The sequence below is a fragment of the Bombina bombina genome, chromosome 4 (genome assembly GCF_027579735.1).
Source record: "Bombina bombina isolate aBomBom1 chromosome 4, aBomBom1.pri, whole genome shotgun sequence".
NCBI classification, from domain to species: Eukaryota; Metazoa; Chordata; class Amphibia; order Anura; family Bombinatoridae; genus Bombina; species Bombina bombina.
The window spans coordinates 1,054,252,645-1,054,272,414 of record NC_069502.1 but is presented as its reverse complement, the minus strand read 5'-3'; the positions used below and the strand labels follow the sequence as shown (position 1 = coordinate 1,054,272,414).

At 40.5% G+C, this 19,770-nt stretch overlaps 1 protein-coding gene across 1 annotated transcript in view; it reads left to right on the top strand.

Moving 5' to 3' along the window:
* EML6 (EMAP like 6) overlaps window positions 1-19,770 on the top strand; it is a 540,560-nt gene that overhangs the window by 377,483 nt on the left and 143,307 nt on the right. The window contains exon 28 of the mRNA XM_053712691.1: window positions 774-881. Coding sequence (XP_053568666.1) covers window positions 774-881 — 108 coding nt within the window. The remainder of the gene's footprint in view (window positions 1-773; window positions 882-19,770) is intronic.

Genomic DNA, 19,770 nt, shown 5'->3' with positions numbered 1-19,770 from the left:
ACACATATGCAGAACACTAGATCTGATAGTGAGTATGTATTTCCCCATTGTAAGGTTCAGATTAGTACTTTAGTCAGAAAGGATAAAAGCCAACCCTACTCTGATTTAGATAGAGATAGAAAGATAGATAGATAGATAAGATAGATGTATAGATAAAATAGATAGATAGATAGTTGATAGATAGATAGATAGATAGATAGATAGATAGAGAAATGATAGATAGAGAGATAGATAGAGAAATGATAGATAGATAGATAGATAGATAGATAGATAGATAGATAGATAGATAGGATTCTGCTATTACAATTGGGCACTGTCAATTGATAGTGATTTGGAATATTTCCAAGCTAAATAAAAAGACATTGATTTTATCAATAATATATTCTTCACAGGTATTAATGACAAGTATAAATATACAACCATATTACATAATGTATTAGGGTCTTTTATTATAAGGAATTTACATTATTATCCAGTACCACTGTCATATTCTCTAACCGCAATGCTGTACAATTCTCATCACCATTAAATTGTACACACTTCACATTTCATGCAAAACCTGTAGGAAGCAGATGTTTGTGTATTTGCTCGTTCATTTATACTTTATATCTCTTCCTACAGAAATGTATTTATCATTTTGTTTTACTTGACTATTATATGAAAACCATACAGAAGAAAAGCTTCTTTCTCCTGTCTCTCTCTATATCTTGTATTTTTCTCTCTTTTCCTGTCTTCTTCCCTTCTGTTTTTTCTGTCCTTTCTATGGGCATTAGGTTCAGATACCAATGTAACCTGCCAAAATCAGGTGATAATTTTGGTGTTTGCGAGTATTTTGACCCCTGCTCATCTCTAATTTCTATGATCATGCAATTTCTGAAAAGGTAAGTATTATGCATGGATTCACACTTGTGAATCGTGTGCTTTGTGCACGTGGCATCAGAGAGCAAAGCTTTGAATTCTAGAATGCAATATGACCGTAAGATGTTGCATTTCACCAACACATGCATAACACCATCCCCTTAAAGGGACATGAAACACAACATTTTTCTTTCATGATTCGGATAGATGATTCAATTTTAAACAACTTTCCAAATTACTTACTTTTATTTAATTTGCTTCCTTCTCTTGTTATCCTTTGCAGAAAGACTTATCTAGGCAAGCTCAGCAGCAGCAAAGAACCTAGGTTCTCACTGCTGATTGGTGGCTGCATATATATACAGATTGTCATTGGCTCACCTATGTGTTTAGTTAGAAACCAGTAGTGCATTGCTGCTCCTTCAACAAAAGATACAAAGAGAATGAAACAAATTAGATAATAGAAGTAAATTAGAAAGTTGTTGAAAATTGTATTCTTTATCTGAATCATGAAAGAAAATTTTCGGGTTTCATGTCCCTTTAAGCTAATCATTAACTCCTCCTCTTTTGCTGGTTTTCTGTGGTTCTTTCCTATATGACACTTGAACCATATCTACTAAGCGATGCTACTTCATTAGACACCTTCAAGCAGGCACTAACAATTAAAGGGAAATTAAACCCAATTTTTTTCTTTCACGATTCAGATAGAGAATACCATTTTAAACAACTTTCTAATTCACATCTATTATCTAATTTGCTTCATTCTCTTGATATTCTTTCCTGAAAAGCATATCTAGATAGGCTCAGTAGCTTCTGATAGGTGGCTGCACATAGATGACTCATGTGATTGGCTCACCAATGTACATTGGTATTTCTTTAACAAAGGATATTAAAGATTGCAGCAAATTAGGTAATAGAAGTAATTTGGAATGTTGTTTAAAATTGTATTCTCTATCTGAATCATAAAATAACATTTTTGGGTTTAATGTTCCTTTAATTCACTCCCTGGAGAATATTGTGTCTTCAGTACCACAGTACAGGACCACTTAAAGGGACATGAAACCCAAATCTTTTCTTTCATGATTCAGATAGAGAATTCAATTTTAAACAACTTTCTAATTTACTTCTATTATCTAATTTGTTTCATTCTATTGGTATCATTTGTTGAAGGTGCAGTAATGCACTAATGGTTTCTAACTGAACACATTGGTGGGCCAATCACAATCGATATATATATGCAGCCACCAATCAACAGCTAGAACCTAGGTTCTCTGCTGCTTCTGAGCTTGCCTAGATAAACCTTTCAGCAAAGGATAACAAGAGAAGGAAGCAAATTAAATGATAGAAGTAAATTGGAAAGTTGTTTAAAATGTTATTCTCTATCTGAATCGTGAAAGAAAAATGTTGGGTTTCATGTCCCTTTAAGATGTGCAGCACCGTTTAGCAACTAAGGTGTGCTAAATCAAATGTCTGCTCTTCCATTTTGAACAAGGCTAACAGTGTGTAGATATTAAAAATGTTATAACTCGCAAAAAGCAAAAATGTTAGTGTTTTATTAAAGCCAGTTTTCCATTGAGAGTATATTTTAATATCTTAAATAGTCATTTTATCTCTCTTTTTTATTTTTTGCTTTTCTGAACATCACTAAATTAATAATGTATTTGTCTACATTGTTTATTACATTGTTACTGTTTCTTTAAAAGTACAATTAAGGGATTGAAATGTAGTATGAGCTACAGCCCAAATGGTCAATCAGTTCTTCTTTAATATTTGCCAGTGCCGTAGATTGTATGACCATCTAATGCTTTGTGAAAGAAGCAGGTGAATTTGATCAATGTTAATACTGAGATTATGTCATGGACACAGTTTCACAGTGATTTTATATATTTGTATGTAAGAGCCAGGGGATGGCCAGAGTACTGGAAATGGACTCACCGTATTAAAAATCAGTCTAGTTTGTTTATTCTGTACATAAAACAGAAACGTGAGTGGTTTAGAAATGTTTATTTTGAACTAATAGAAAGTAGTTTTTAATAAATTATCACACAAAACTATAACAAAAATAGTCTTTTATTTTAAAAGCATAAAAAGCAAAGGATGTACTGAATACAAAACTAGTTTGTAAAGATATTTCACCTGTGTATAAAACAGGGACAGGGGCGGAGCTACCACTGGTGCTGGGGGGCCCGCAGCAGCCATTATATACGTAGGTGTGTACAAGAGGGGGCAGAATGTGTACAATCCTAATGCATGGGAGCCTTTTATTAGTGCAGGTTGCAGGTCCATCTATCTATTTATCTATCTATCTATCTATCTATCTATCTATCTATCTATGTATCTATCTATTTATCTATATATCTATCTATCTATGTATCTATCTATTTATCTATCTATCTCCAAAAACATTTTACTGAGTAGCATGCATATCATTACTGTTGCTACTGAGTTACACCAGGGCCCTCTGTTAAGTGGGTCCGTTACTAAACAGGGCATATAATCTTCTAACTGGACACATTGGTAAATACATTAACACCAATATTTATTTTGTTTTTAATTGTTGTTATTTTTAAATAGTAGCACAAATTGGTCCCTGTTTCAAATTTGGATACCCAAATATAGTAAGCGGATCACAGTAGCAACAAATATTTTTAATGTTATTTATTAAAATCTTAAAAAGACAGTAAAGTTTATAATAAACATTAAAGGGACACTGAACCCAAATTTTTTCTTTCGTGATTCAGATAGAGCATGACATTTTAAGCAACTTTCTAATTTACTCCTATTATCAAATTTTCTTCGTTCTCTTGCTATCTTTATTTGAAAAAGAAGGCATCTAAGCAATTTTTTTGGTTCAACACCCCGGACAGCACTTGTTTAGTGGTTGTTGAATTTATCCACCAATCAGCAAGAACAACCCAGGTTGTTCACCAAACATGGGCCGGCATCGAAACTTACATTCTTGCTTTTCAAATAAAGATACTAAGAGAATGAAGAACATTTGATAATAGGAGTAAATTAGAAAGTTGCTTAAAATTGGATGCTCTATCTGAATCACGAAAGAAAAAATTTGGGTTCAGTGTCCCTTTAAGGAATCAGATAGAACATGTCATTTTAAGTTTCCAATGTACTTTTAATATCTAGTTTTCTTTGTTCTCTTGTTATCCTTTTTTTGAGCAGCAGGTTTAGGAGCAGCAACGCGCCACTGGGAGTTAGCTGCTGATTGGTAGTTGCATATACCTCTTATTATTGGCTCACCCTATGTGTTCATCTAGCTCCCAGTAGTGCATTGCTGCTCCTTTAACAAATCATACTAAGGAAATGAAGCAAATTTGATAAAATAAGTAAATTGGAAAATGATTTAGAACTGAATATTCTCTCCGAGTCATGAAGTAAAAATATATGTGTCGTGTTCCTTTTACAAAAATGTTACTTTTGTTGTTGTAGCCTTTTCACATACAATAAAATATAAATATTATAATGGTATATTCTGAATCTACAGGGCCTGCTAATATATATATATATATATATATATATATATATATATACAGTATATATAATTTGCGTGCGTCACTCACTGAAATATGACCGCGTTTACATTTAAGCTGTAAAAAAAAATCAAAAACCGTATAGCACAGGGGTGTGAAAAAGGCTTAAGGGGTTAAAAAAAGAAAAAAAACATAGATTAAATTTAGAAATTTGTCGTCTGCCTGAGTAAAAATTGTCCCTCTGATAATACAGTGCAAGGTCTTTGTAATCTGTCTTTTTTAAAAGAACATAGGCTTGACACTTCTTTAACATTATTTTATTTTTTTAATCTTTTATACAACTATTTTTGTTTCTGCCCTAACTAGAATAGGATTAGCACACATAACAACATATTTTATTTTTTGTACAAGTCTTGGGAAATGTTTTTGAAAAGTTTAGTCTAGATCATTTTGTAATTCCAAATGACCATTGTTGTGTATATGTGAATACATTTGCAGTTCAGTGGAATTAGAATTCCATTAAAATGTGCCTACTATAACATCATCCTTATATTTACGTTTATATATAAACGTGATGTGTATATTCTTAGTAGATCTTGCACCCTCTTGTGGTTATTTTAGTAAATTAAATCTTACTCCAGATTACATCACATTCACCTAGATTACGAGTTTTGCGGTACGGCTATACATCTGAAAAATTGGCCATTGCGCTTGGAATATTACAAGTCGCAGCGGTATAGGCTGTAACGCAAGCATTTTAACCTTAAAGTAACCCTCCATTCCGCACTCAAAAAAATTTGAGTGTGGGATTTTTCATAGCGCCATTTTACAGGTTGTGCTGTCCAGCTAAAAAGCTTGCGTTACAGCCTATGCCGACGCGATCCATTCTGCAATCTGAGACCAGTAGTTATGGATTTTGCGAAACAAAAATGTTTCACAAAACTCAGAACTAAAATGTTACAAAGTACACTAAAACCCATAAACTACCTATTAACCCCTAAACCGCAACCCTCCCGCATCGCAAATACTATATTAAACCTATTAACCCCTAATCTGCTGCCCACCCACATCGCTGACACTAAAATAAACCTATTAACCCCTAAACCGTCGCCCCCCACATCCCAAACACTATATAAACCTATTTACCCCTAAACTTCCAGCCCCCACATTGCCAACACTATATAAACCTATTAACCACTAAACCGCCGCCCCCCACATCGCCAACACTATATAAACCTATTAACCTCTAAACCACCGGCCCCCACATCACAACTAATAAACTAAACCTATTAACCCCCAAACCACCGCCCCCCCACATTGCAAAACACTACATTAAAAAATTAAAAAATTATTGATCTTCTAAATGCTTTGGCCTCCTCAAGGTTTTTTGATACCTAATGTAGGGGACAGTAAGTGCTAATAAATGCAATCTGCTCTTGGAGCCAGAAACTCACATTTCTGACTCCACTTTTTTCTGAATCACTACATTAAACTATTAACTCCTAAACCTAACACCCCCTAACTTTAAATTAAAAGTTACAATATAACTATCTTTAAATAAATGAAAACTTACCTGTGAAATAAAAAAAACTAAGATTAAAATATAAATTTACCTAACATAACCATTCTAATCCCGCCTCGCAAACCCTATAATAATTAGTATTAACTCCTAATCTGCCCTCCCTAACATCGCCGCCACCTAACTTCAAGTATTAACCCCTAATCTGCCGACCGGACCTCATATTTCTCATATAATGAAGAGACTACTGAAGTTTACAATGAAATAGTAAGCAAAGAAATAGCCCAACTTCCTATCAAGCCAACTACTATGAATTTCACAAAACAAGAACAACAAGCTCTAAAGGACATGAAACAATGGGATGACGTGATAATTAGGAATTCAGATAAAGGAGGCAATGTGGTTATTTGGCCCAAAGATATGTACCTCATGGAGGCACATAAACAAATGAGAAACCAGGAGTGCTATAAAAAACTATTCGCTAATCCAACTAAACAATTTCTAAATCAGTACAATCGGATTATACTGGAGGCTTTGGACGATAATGTAATAACTTCCAAAGAAAAGAAATTCCTTTGGGTGGAAAATCCAAAGGTGGCAACCTTTTATATAATACCTAAAATTCACAAGAATGCCACCTTACCTCCAGGAAGACCCATTGTGTCGTGGATTAATAACATCACTGAAAAGGCAAGTCAATACATTGACTATAGACTTCGTGAATTTGTAACACGCATGCCGTCGTATGTAAAAGACACAATGGAGGTACTCCAACAGCTGGATAATCTCAAACTTAACCCTGATACCATCCTAATAACAGCGGACGTAGAATCCCTGTACACAAGTATCGATTACAAATTGGGAGTCCAGGCAGTTCAGAGTTTTCTGTCCACATCCTCTGATGAAGATAAAGATCATGATGATTTTATAATTAGACTCCTTAATTTTGTATTGTACCACAACTACTTTGTATTTGATCAGCAGTTTTACCTGCAAATCAGGGGAACAGCAATGGGGACGGCATGTGTTCCCACCTATGCCAATTTATATCTAGGCTGGTGGGAGCAACATGTCGTCTTTTCCGATGCCAATGCCACATTTGCTGAGCACATCCCGCTATGGATAAGATACATTGATGATGTAAACTAGAAGAATTCCTCAATATTTTAAACACGAATGCCTATAACATCAAGCTCACGTGGGAGCTGAGTAAAGAAAGTATAACTTTCTGAGATCTGAAAATCATTAAAAATCACGATGGAGAAATCAGTACAGATGTTTATCGAAAAGAAACAGCTACCAATAGCCTTTTACATTCGGATAGTGCCCATTGCCCCCACACTATAAGATCTCTCCCAACTGGAGAATTCCTACGAATGAAAAAGAATTGCTCAGATCCAACACTATATAAAAAGAGAGCAATGGAATTGCAAACTCGATTACGAGCAAGAGGATATAGCAATCGGTTAATAAAAAAAGCTAGACGAAGAGCTGAAAATACTGATAGAAAACAACTTCTGTATAAAAATAAAAAGGCTAAAGATGATACCACCAGAATCATTGTAACTTACTCACCTCAAGTAAAAGAGGTAGTCAATATCCTCAACAAGCATCTGGGAATACTCCAAGCAGATCCGACATTGAAGGATATTGTGGGGGACAGAATTCAAGTGGGGTACAGAAGATCGAATAATCTCAAAGATCTCCTAAGCCCCAGTCATTTTGAAAAGAGGAAACGCAAAATAAATCCAATTGCACTAGGAAACTTCAAGTGCAGGAATTGCTCAATTTGTCAACATCTCCTACCATTAAAATCTATCAAAGATAGATTCAATCAGACTCACACCATCAATTCCCACATTAATTGCAATACAGAATCTATAGTCTACGGCATAACCTGTAATTGCAATAAAGTCTATGTCGGTATGACTACACGAAAATTCAGGACCCGGATGTTGGAACATCTAAGCAACATCAGAAATGCCGACAGAGATCTAAAAGATAAGAAAATTATCACATCAGTTGCATCCCATTTCCACAAAAAACATGGATCCAAGACCTCTGATTTCCACTGTTTTGGAATACAAACAGTAAAACTTGGAATTAGAGGGGGTGACATGGAACAACAACTTCTGCGAGCAGACAGCTGCTGGATCTATCTTCTCAATTCTTTACAACCTCATGGATTAAATGAAAATAACAACTTTTTCACTTATCTATAATAAAGATAAAATAAATATTGCTCTTTTCCAGAAACTAATCATATGGATATGTTTACACATATGAGAGGGCAGAGACATAGATAAATCTATAAGAAATTTGACACTAGAACTTTACACTCAGACCAGAATTATTTATAAGACTATGCCCTTATAGAAAAATGTTCCTTGTTTATCTAACACTAAGACAAACAACCTCTTCATAATTAGTAAGTTCTCCATCACTGTTTGTTTTTTCACCTTGAGTTTTTATTGTTTCACAAGTTTGCACAATTTTCACTTATACACAATATATAAAAAACTTGTTTTAATATTTGAATTAATGATGGTAAAAATAATGTAGAGTACCATCAAAGTAGAATAAAGTATTAAATCACTAAAAACAGAATCTGCACTTTATAAATAAATTTAGTCATATTATGTATTCACAACACATCATATATTGAGCAATCAATTATTAATAATGTATATACACAATTATTTGATACACCTTAAGGACATTAGATACACTGTAACTAGAATTTGACATGAGAATGTGTCAGAATAATATTCAACACAATTACTAATACACTTAGTCACAGCAGCACTACTATAAGCACCATAATATTTTTTGGAGAGAGGATAATATTAAATATTAATTTCTGAGATAATAATGTTCTAGGAGCATCTTGTATGCACATTTACCAATACACATATAACTAGTGCATCATTACAATGATGATATAAGTATTTAACAGATTAATCATCTGCACTTAATACTAAAGAAAAAGAAGCGATATTATAAAATACATTTAAAATCAGTGGTCAGAAAATAAAATTCAATTACAGAAGACCACTTGCATATTATCAATACATAGAACTGAGAAGCTTTGCCTCTATGTGATTCCTCCTTTACACAGATACGAAATTGGAGGTCTCTAATTGGTCAAAATACATGAAGGAGGAGGAACAAGACTCATAAATAGCCGCGTTTCCCGCGGCGCCCTGCCTTTTGATAAAGCCGGGAACCCGGCGAAACATGTCAAGGGAGGAAGGGGGAGCTCATGGGAGCTCAGTGTAGTTTTTAACCAATACTTGCTGGAATTATATCTTTAAACCTGAACCTTAAAATTTAACTGGTGGAACTAATACTATGATAACTAAAGTTTACTCGAGACCGCATTTAATTAAGCAAACTATATAGCATTTGTAAGCTCGAGGCAATTACACTATAGAATATAGTATGTTACAAATGGTAGCGAACGGCATTTAATAACGCTATAGAATCACTAGTACTTATTGCTAAGTAATACTTTAAGTATTTGGCTAATACAGTTATTTAACTATTTATCCGTTGAATAGAGGCTGCAAAGAAGCAGCAGGGCAGAGAATGTATTTTCAGCTATTGACACTGCACAATGAGTGGTAAAACTGGCAGCGCTTTACATTTTTTCAAACGCTGAATGAGATTCACAGGGAATCCGAGATACAGGGGTTCTCTGGTGATTAAGCCTGTTTTCTTAGTAATTTGAGACTGCTTACAACAGTGAATAACGCACTAGATATATTCCGGCTTTGACACACAATGTGAACAAACGTCAGAATTGGCAGAGTTTCAAATTATATAGATACTGTAAGGATACAAATGTACTGTTCAGCTCAACTAACCACGGGCCATGTAAATTCACTTATTGTGCTTTAATTAATCCTATTGTGAATTAGGGTCTATGAATGGGACAGTCAAGCAGTTCCATGTTTTCATAAGTTTACACCAAGCACTATCAATTCCCTTATGTTTCATCCACATATATTAAGGAATCCTATTAAGGACAGTTACCAGCCACAATCTATCTAGTGGATAGCCTCAATCACATTAACTAACGTACTAAGAGTAATTATATTTTACCATCAGTAATTTTATGCAATATATATGAATACATCAGTATGATATGTACTGTTTAAAATATTATTTTACATAATCACTGATTGAAGTTAAAATTACTGAAATAGTTTTGGTACAGACAGTGAAACTGTCAATAGCAGTACCAACAAATCCCTTTTTCAGTACAGTTAATTTGATTTATGAGTCTACCAGGAGTTAATGGTTACTCCAATATTAACCCCATATTCAGTGACTACTGTTATGGTTTATACTATTAAATAATTTACTTAAGGCAATTGTGTAAACTTACCTTTCTATCCATCTCACTGAGGGGAATTTTCTTACTACTAACACAGGCCTTAGTGTGCCTGGCAATCTTTATAGTGCTAACTTTAAAATAGTGTACCACGAGAAATTATATGTAGTTAATTGTATGCTACAATAAAACCAAATTCTGTAATATCATATTTCTACTCTACAGCATTACTTTACCTATGCGCTTAACATATGTTATTACTACCACGTACTTGCCCGTGATGAATCACACTATATCAATTATATTGCAAAAGGAATAAATCAGTGCTGCTTTTACAGAAAGTATACACTTCTTTAACTACACTCTAATGACCCTAATCTAAATCCAATAGTGACAGTTAATCCTAGCCGTCGGCTCCCTAATTTACCACCAGACAGTATTATAACAATTGGTTCAAGTACTCAATATCCAGTCTTTGTACTGGGAATTTCAGACCAGCATTTCAGTTTTAACTAACCCATATTTTAAATATTTCTAATAAAGATTTATGTTTTAATTTTTAGTGTGATTCTTTTTCCCACTCCAGATAATTGGGGCTCCTTTGAGTGCTTACTAATTATCTTTTTCTGTTAGCTTCTTTAGCTAACTTAATTGGAATGTAACTATGTTGATACATAGCACCTAACCACATTAACTGTAGAATATTAAGGCCATTGACCTTATTGCAGAACGGTAAAAGACCCAATATAAAACCTATGAGTGGTGCCATCAATTCTATCTGAATTCCAATAGCTATCTGGGGTATCACTGTTCAAATAGGGCAAGCACCGAACGACCCGGCCTCCGTTTCCCTGCAGGGGAAAATCAAGCGTTTCAACATTGGGCCATAGTCTAAAGGCAGCAGGCAGGCAACCAGGCTCCTCCAATGCACAGTGGTGAGATTGGTCTCGTCACATCTCTCCCCTTTTCCAAACAGACTAACAGGGTATCTGACCTCCTGCCGGTCAGTGCCCTGGTTAGTCCAGCAACCCACCCACAAAACACAATCAGCAGTACAGCCCACCCACAATAAATGGTTACTACCTCTGGGTAGAGGATAAACTTGTCCATGTCCAGGTGCCTCACCATGACTGTGCGGGGGACTGGTAGGCTGCCTTGGTGGGTTGCTGAGTGGGCAGAGACCAGTGGTACTCTGCCCTGGTGCCATCGCTACCACGGAAGTAGCCTGGTTGGAGCCTGTTTGTGGGAGGGGGAGACTGACTGTCTCCCCTTTAGATACACAGCTCTGTTGCTGGAGGGGAAGACAGACTGTCTCCCCTTTGACTAAACAGCCCTGTTGGTGGGGGACCGGACCGACCATCCTTACCCCCTCTGCTGTAAGTGCAGAGACCACGGTCCCATCTGCAGGGTTGTGGGGCTTACTGTCTCCCCTGGGTATGTCAAGCTGCCGCTGGGGAGAGGAGGTAACAAGCTCCTCTCCCATACATACTTCCAGCCGCGGGGGAGGGAGACAGACTGTCTCTGCTCCCAATACAGAGTCCTGCTGCTGGGGAAAGGAGACTGGGCTCTCTATTCCCTGTAACACACACTGCTGTTGGGGAGCAGGACCGACCGTCTCTGCCCCCGGTAGCTCAGTCTGCCGCTGGGGAATGGAGACTGGGCTCCCAATTCCCTGTACATTGCTCTGCCACTGGGGAATGGAGACTGGGCTCCCAATTCCCTGCATATCATTCTGCTGCTGGGGGACAGGACCAACTGTCTCTGCCCCCTGTAACTCAGCCTGCTGCTGGGGAATGGAGACTGGGCTCCCAATTCCCTGCAATTCACTCTGCTGCTGGGGGACAGGACCAACTGTCTCTGCCCACTGTAACTCAGCCTGCCGCTGGGGAATGGAGACTGGTCTCCCAATTCCCTGCATATCACTCTGCTGCTGGGGGACAGGACCAACTCTCTCTGCCCCCTGTAACTCAGCCTGCTGCTGGGGAATGGAGACTGGGCTCCCAATTCCCTGCAATTCTCTCTGCCGCTGGGGGACAGGACCAACTGTCTCTGCCCCCTGTAACTCAGCTTGCGGCTGGGGAATGGAGACTGGGCTCCCAATTCCCTGCAGGACCGGTGGAGAGACCTCGGTCCCATCTCCACCGGCCACCTGGGGTCGTTCCCAGTAAATCTCCACTATATCTTCCCAGCTGAATGGGTCTGGATCTGGGTCTGTCACCTTGCTGTCCTGCTGAGCCTTCCCAATGGAGTGGAAGAGATCTTGGTAGTCCTGCTCCAGTTCCCACTCCAGGGTTGCTAGGTGATCCAGGTTTTGCTCTACCTCATGGGGGTCATCCCAGTCATGCCTAGCCTCCCTCTCATAGAAAATGTTCTGAAGTCTGGTCTGCGCAGGGCTCCAGAAGTCAGGCTCTGCAAAGTACTTCCATAACAAGCCAGGACCATCAAATTCCTCTCCCTCTGGCTTGTCATACTCGGCTGTCCAGGGTATATACTGTGCCATATACCACCAGAGCGCCTGGTAGGCATCCTCCAGCCATAGCTCCTGTCATACCTGGTGCTCTAGTTCCTTCACCCATTCCTCCAGGGGCTGCTCTCCCAGGAAGGGCATCCGCAGGGCCACTTGCTTCTGCTACTGCTGCTCTTCACTGGGGAGACTCTCACCCCGCTGGTATTGTACATTTTCCATTGCCTGGTACCAGATGCCTTTCCTTAATGCATCCCGGCCATCCAGGTCCTCCTCCTCGTATAACACTGCTGGTTCCATTCTGTTGCTTTTAGGGTTGCTGTACTGGGACATGTGTTGCCCCCAACTTGTAAATCCACGGAATGGTGTCTCTTGTAGCTGTCCTTCTGGCTGTGGAAACGATCCCACCGCTTGCCACCAATGGTAATGGACCATTTTGCACACAAGGGGTTAAACCGCCGTTTAGTAGATCTTCCCTTCCAGAGAAACAGGCACAGCTACTGCAGAGCACCAAACTCCCGAATTGAATACCAGAGAATGCTCCAAACTCCCGAACTGGAACCTCACAAATAGCTGCTAGCAGACGAACAGGAAAAGCACCCAAGCAGCTTACACTCCTGGCAATCAGTCTTGAACAGCATACAGTAAATCCCCCCAAAGACGAGACAAGGCTCCGTGTTGAGGGTCAAGCAGTGAACAGCAAGAGCTGTGGGTTTATTGTTCTTATATACACATTCTTACACATTAGTAACAGTAAACCCCTCCTCTCTATCCTGGAGATAATTGGGAAGAAATCCAGTTATCTCCATGGATAGAGGAAAGACGCCCTTTTACAGGATACAATAAAAATACATTACGTAAACAAGTAAACAATCAAACACAAGAAAACAATGGATTCCTTCCTGGCACCTAGCAGTCTGGACTCTAGAGGTGATTAAACAAGGTGAAAGCGTATCACCTAAACCTAATTACAGTAAACAATAGCTGATGCCAGGAAACCTGTCTCAGAAAATACAGTTTCTCAAAACTGAACAAGAAGAGAGTTAACCCCTTTAGTACTGTTGGAGTCACATAGTATTTCGTTATATGAATGGGCTACATGGCATAGCTGTCTGGGGTTTCACTGTTCAAATAGGGCAAGCACCGAACGACCCGGCCTCCATTTCCCTGCAGGGGAAAATCAAGCGTTTCAACATGGGGCCATAGTCTAAAGGCAGCAGACGGGCAACCAGGCTCCTCCAATGCACAGTGGCGAGATTGGTCTTGTCACAGAAGGGGGGAGAGAGCAAAAAAGAAGGGGGGGGAGAGAGCAAAAGCGAAGGGGGAGAGAGCAAAAAATGGGGGAGAGAGCAAAAGAGCGGAGAGAGGGAGAGCAAAAGAGAGAGGAGAGAGAGCAAATGAGAGGGGGGAGCGAGAGCAATAGAGAGGGGAGAGCAAAAAAGAGGGTTGAGAGATCAAAAGAGAGGGGGGAGAGAGCAAAAGAGGGGGGAGAGAGCAAAAGAGAGGGGAGAGCAAAAAAGAGGGGGAGAGAGCAAAAGAGAGGGGGGAGAGAGCAAAAGAGAGGGGGAGAGAGAGTTCAAATGAGAGGGGGAGAGAGAGAGCAAAAGAGAGCGTAAAAGAGAGGGGGAAAGAGAGAGCAAAAGAGAGGGAGAGAGAGAGAGCAAAAGAAAGGGGAGAGAGAGAGCAAAAGGGGTGGTGAAAGAATCCACCTGGATGGCAGGGTGGTGAAAGAATCCACCTGGATTCAGCTTAAGCTGTATCCAGGTGGATTCCGAAAATGGCAGGGTTTACGCTACATCCATGTGGATTCTTTCACCACCCTGCCATTTTTTGAATCCACCTGGTTGCAGCGTAAGCTGCTTCCAGGTGGATTCCGAAAATGGCAGGGTGGTTCCGTCACCACAATAGAACGCCCTTCCAAAAATGACAGGGTGGTTCTGTCACCACAAAATGTTGCCCTCTGGGCAGGCTTTCCCAAAAGAGAGGGGGGGGGAGAGAGCAAAAGAGAGGGTAGAGGGGGAGAGAGAACAAAAGAGAGGGGGGAAAGAGAGCAAAAGCGAGGGGGAGAGAGAGCAAAAGAGAGGGGGAGAGAGAGCAAAAGAAAGGGGGGAGAGAGAGCAAAAGGGGTGGTGAAAGAATCCACCTGGATGGCAAAGTGGTGAAAGAATCCACCTGGATTCAGCATAAGATGCATCCAGGTGGATTCTTTCACCACCCTGCCATTTTTTTAATTCCGAAAATGGCAGGGTGGTTCTGTCACAACAATAGAACGCCCTTTCAAAAAATGGCAGGGTGGTTCCGTCACCACAAAATACTGCCCTCTGGGCAGGCTTTCCCACTTATTTATATAAAAGAAGAGTTACAAAAACACAATTTATGCTTACCTGATAAATTTATTTCTCTTGTGGTGTATCCAGTCCACGGATCATTCATTACTTGTGGGATATTCTCATTCCCAACAGGAAGTTGCAAGAGGACACCCACAGCAGAGCTGTAATATAGCTCCTCCCCTAACTGTCATAGCCAGTCATTTGACCGAAAACAAGCTGAGAAAGGAGGAGCCATAGGGTGCAGTGGTTACTGTAGTTTAAATTTAAAAATTACCTGCCTTAAAATGACAGGGCGGGCCGTGGACTGGATACACCACAAGAGAAATAAATTTATCAGGTAAGCATAAATTGTGTTTTCTCTTGTAAGGTGTATCCAGTCCACGGATCATCCATTACTTGTGGGATACCAATACCAAAGCTAAAGTACACGGATGAAGGGAGGGACAAGGCAGGAACTTAAATGGAAGGAACCACTGCCCGTAAAACCTCTCTCCCAAATATAGCCTCCGAAGAAGCAAAAGTATCAAATTTGTAAAATTTTGAAAAAATATGAAGCGAAGACCAAGTCGTCGCCTTGCAAATCTGATTAAAAGAAGCCTCATTTTTAAAGGCCCAAGTGGAAGCCACAGCTCTAGTGGAATGAGCTGTAATCCTTTCAGGAGGCTGCTGTCCAGCAGTCTCATAGGCTAAGCGGATTAAGCTTCTTAGTCAAAAAGAAAAAGAGGTTGCCGAAGCCTTTTGACCTCTCCTCTGTCCAGAGTAGACAACAAACAAAGCAGATGTTTGACGAAAATCTTTAGTAGCTTGTAAGTAAAACTTTAAAGCACGGACCACGTCCAGATTGTGTAACACAAGGATGGAACCACAATCTCTTGATTGATATTCTTGTTAGATACCACCTTAGGTAAGAACCCAGGTTTGGTACGCAGGACTATCTTATCCTTATGAAAAATCAGATAAGGAGAATCACATTGTAAGGCAGATAGCTCAGAGACTCTACGAGCCGAGGAAATAGCTACCAAAAAAGAACTTTCCAAGATAAAAGCTTGATATCTATGGAATGAAGAGGTTCAAACGGAACTCCTTGAAGTACCTTAAGAACCAAGTTTAAGCTCCATGGTGGAGCAACAGGTTTAAACACAGGATTGTTTCTAACTAAAGCCTGACAAAATGCCTGAACGTCTGGAACATCTGCCAGACGCTTAACTAGCTGACAATCCTTTTTCCAAACCTTTTTGGAGAAAAGATAATATCCTAGCAATCCTGACCTTACTCCATGAGTAACCCTTGGATTCACACCAATAAAGATATCTACGCCATACCTTATGGTAAATTTTCCTGGTGACAGGCTTTTGTGCCTGTCTTAAGGTATCAATAACTGACTCAGAGAAGCCACGCTTTGATAAAATCAAGCGTTCAATCTCCAGGCAGTCAGCCTCAGAGAAATTAGATTTGGATGGTTGGAAGGACCCTGAAGTAGAAGGTCCTGTTTCAGAGGCAGAGACCAAGGTGGAAAGGATGACATGTCCACTAGATCTGCATACCAGGTCCTGCGTGGCCACGCAGGTGCTATCAGAATCACCGATGCTCTCTCCTGCTTGATCTTGGCAATCAGTCGAGGGAGCAGAGGAAACGGTGGAAACACATAAGCCAGGTTGAAAGACCAGGGCGCTGCTAGAGCATCTATCAGTGTCGCCTTGGGATCCCTGGACCTGGATCCGTAACACGGAAGCTTGGCGTTCTGGCGAGACGCCATGAGATCCAGTTCTGGTTTGCCCCAACAATGAATCAGTTGTGCAAATACCTCCGGATGGAGTTCCCACTCTCCCGGATGAAAAGTCTGACGACTTAGAAAATCCGCCTCCCAGTGCTCTAGACCTGGGATATGGATAGCTGATAGGTGGCAAGAGTGAATCTCTGCCCAGCGAATTATTTTTGAAACTTCTAACATCTCTAGGGAACTTCTCGTTCCCCCTTGATGGTTGATGTAAGCTACAGTCGTGATGTTGTCCGACTGAAATCTGATGTACCTCAGAGTTGCTAACTGAGGCCAAGCCTGAAGAGCCTTGAATATCGCTCTTAGTTCCAGAATATTTAATGGAAGGAGAGACTCCTCCTGAGTCCACGATCCCTGAGCCTTCAGGGAGTTCCAAACTGCACCCCAACCTAGAAGGCTGGCATCTGTCGTAACAATTGTCCAATCTGGCCTGCGAAAGGTCATACCTTTGGACAGATGGACCCGAGATAGCCACCAGAGAAGAGAATCCCTGGTCTCTTGGTCCAGATTCAGTTGAGGGGACAAATCTGTGTAATCCCCGTTCCACTGACTGAGCATGCATAGTTGCAGCGGTCTGAGATGTAAGCGTGCAAACGGCACTATGTCCATTGCCGCTACCATTAAGCCGATTACTTCCATACACTGAACCACCGAAGGGCGCGGAATGGAATGAAGAACCCGGCAGGAATTTAGAAGCTTTGATAACCTGGACTCCCGTCAGGTGAATTTTCATTTCTACAGAATCTATCAGAGTCCTTAGAAAGGAAACTCTTGTGAGAGGGGATAGAGAACTCTTTTCCTCGTTCACTTTCCACCAATGCGACCACAGAAATGCCAGTACTACGTCCGTATGAGACTTGGCAATTTGGAAGTTTGACGCCTGTATCAGGATGTCATCTAAATAAGGGGCTACTGCTATGCCCCGCGGCCTTAGGACCGCCATAAGCGACCCTAGAACCTTTGTAAAGATTCTTGGGGCTGTAGCTAATCCCAAGGGAAGAGCCACAACTGGTAATGCCTGTCTTGAAAGGCAAACCTGAGAAACCGATGATGATCTTTGTGTATCGGAATGTGAAGATAAGCATCCTTTAGATCCACTGTAGTCATATATTGACCCTCCTGGATCAGTGGTAGGATGGTACGAATAGTTTCCTTCTTGAACGACGGAACTTTGCCGAATTTGTTTACGATCTTTAGATCCAAAATTGGTCTGAAGGTTCCCTCTTTTTGGGGAACCACAAACAGATTTGAGTAAAAACCCTGTCCCTGTTCCTCCTTTGGAACTGGATGGATCACTCCCATAACTAGGAGGTCTCGTACACAGTGTAAGAATGCCTCTCTCTTTATCTGGTGTGCAGATAATTGTGAAAGGTGACATTTCCCTTTTGGGGGGGAAGCTTTGAAGTCCAGAAGATATCCCTGGGATATAATTTCCAACGCCCAGGGATCCTGAACATCTCTTGCCCACGCCTGGGCAAAGAGTGAAAGTCTGCCCCCTACTAGATCCGTTCCCGGATAGGGGGCCGTTCCTTCATGCTGTCTTAGAGGCAGCAGCAGGCTTTTTTACCTGCTTACCTTTTTTCCAGGTCAGGTTTGGTCTCCAGACCGTCTTGGATTGAGCAAAAGTTCCCTCTTATTTATTATTAGAGGAAGTTGATGCCGCACCTGCCTTGAAGTTTTGAAAGGCACGAAAATTAGACTGTTTGGCCCTAGATTTGGACCTGTCTTGAGGAAGGGCATGATCTTTTCCTCCAGTGATATCAGCAATAATCTCCTTCAACCAGGCCCGAATAGGGTCTGCCCCTTGAAGGGAATGTTAAGTAGCTTAGATTTTGAAGTCACGTCAGCTGACCATGATCTAAGCCATAGCGCTCTGCGCGCCTGTATAGCAAAACCAGAATTTTTTGCCGTAAGTTTAGTCAAATGAACAATGGCATCAGAATAAAAGAATTGGCTAGCTTAAGTGCTCTAAGTTTGCCAAGTATGTCATCCAATGGAGTCGCTACCTGTAAAGCCTCTTCCAGAGACTCAAACCAGTACGCCGCAGCAGCAGTAACAGGGGCAATGCATGCAAGGGGCTGTAGGATAAAACCTTGTTGAATAAATATTTTCTTAAGGTAACCTCTAATTTTTTATCCATTGGATCTAAAAAAAAAACACAACTGTCCTCGACAGGGATAGTAGTACCCTTTACTAGAGTAGAAACTGCTCCCTCCACCTTAGGGACTGTCTGCCATAAGTCCCGTGTGGTGGCGTCTATTGGAAACATTTTTCTAAAAAACAGAATTTATGCTTACCTGATAAATTACTTTCTCCAACGGTGTGTACGGTCCACGGCGTCATCCATAACTTGTGGGAATATTCTCTTCCCCAACAGGAAATGGCAAAGAGCACAGCAAAAGCTGTCCATATAGTCCCTCCTAGGCTCCACCCACCCCAGTCATTCGACCGACGGACAGGAGAAAAAAACAGGAGAAACTATAGGGTGCCGTGGTGACTGTAGTTAAAGAAAGAAATTCATCAAACCTGATTAAAAAACCAGGGCGGGCCGTGGACCGGACACACCGTTGGAGAAAGTAATTTATCAGGTAAGCATAAATTCTGTTTTCTCCAACATTGGTGTGTCCGGTCCACGGCGTCATCCATAACTTGTGGGAACCAATACCAAAGCTTTAGGACACGGATGAAGGGAGGGAGCCAATCAGGTTGCCTAAACGGAAGGCACCACGGCTTGCAAAACCTTTCTCCCAAAAATAGCCTATATTTGGCAAAAGTGTGCAGGGAAGACCAAGTCGCTGCCTTACATATCTGATCAACAGAAGCCTCGTTCTTGAAGGCCCATGTGGAAGCCACAGCCCTAGTAGAGTGAGCTGTGATGCGTTCAGGAGGCTGCCGTCCGGCAGTCTCGTAAGCCAATCGGATGATGCTTTTCAGCCCAAAGGAAAGAGAGGTAGCAGTAGCTTTTTGATCTCTCCTCTTGCCAGAATAAACGACAAACAGAGAA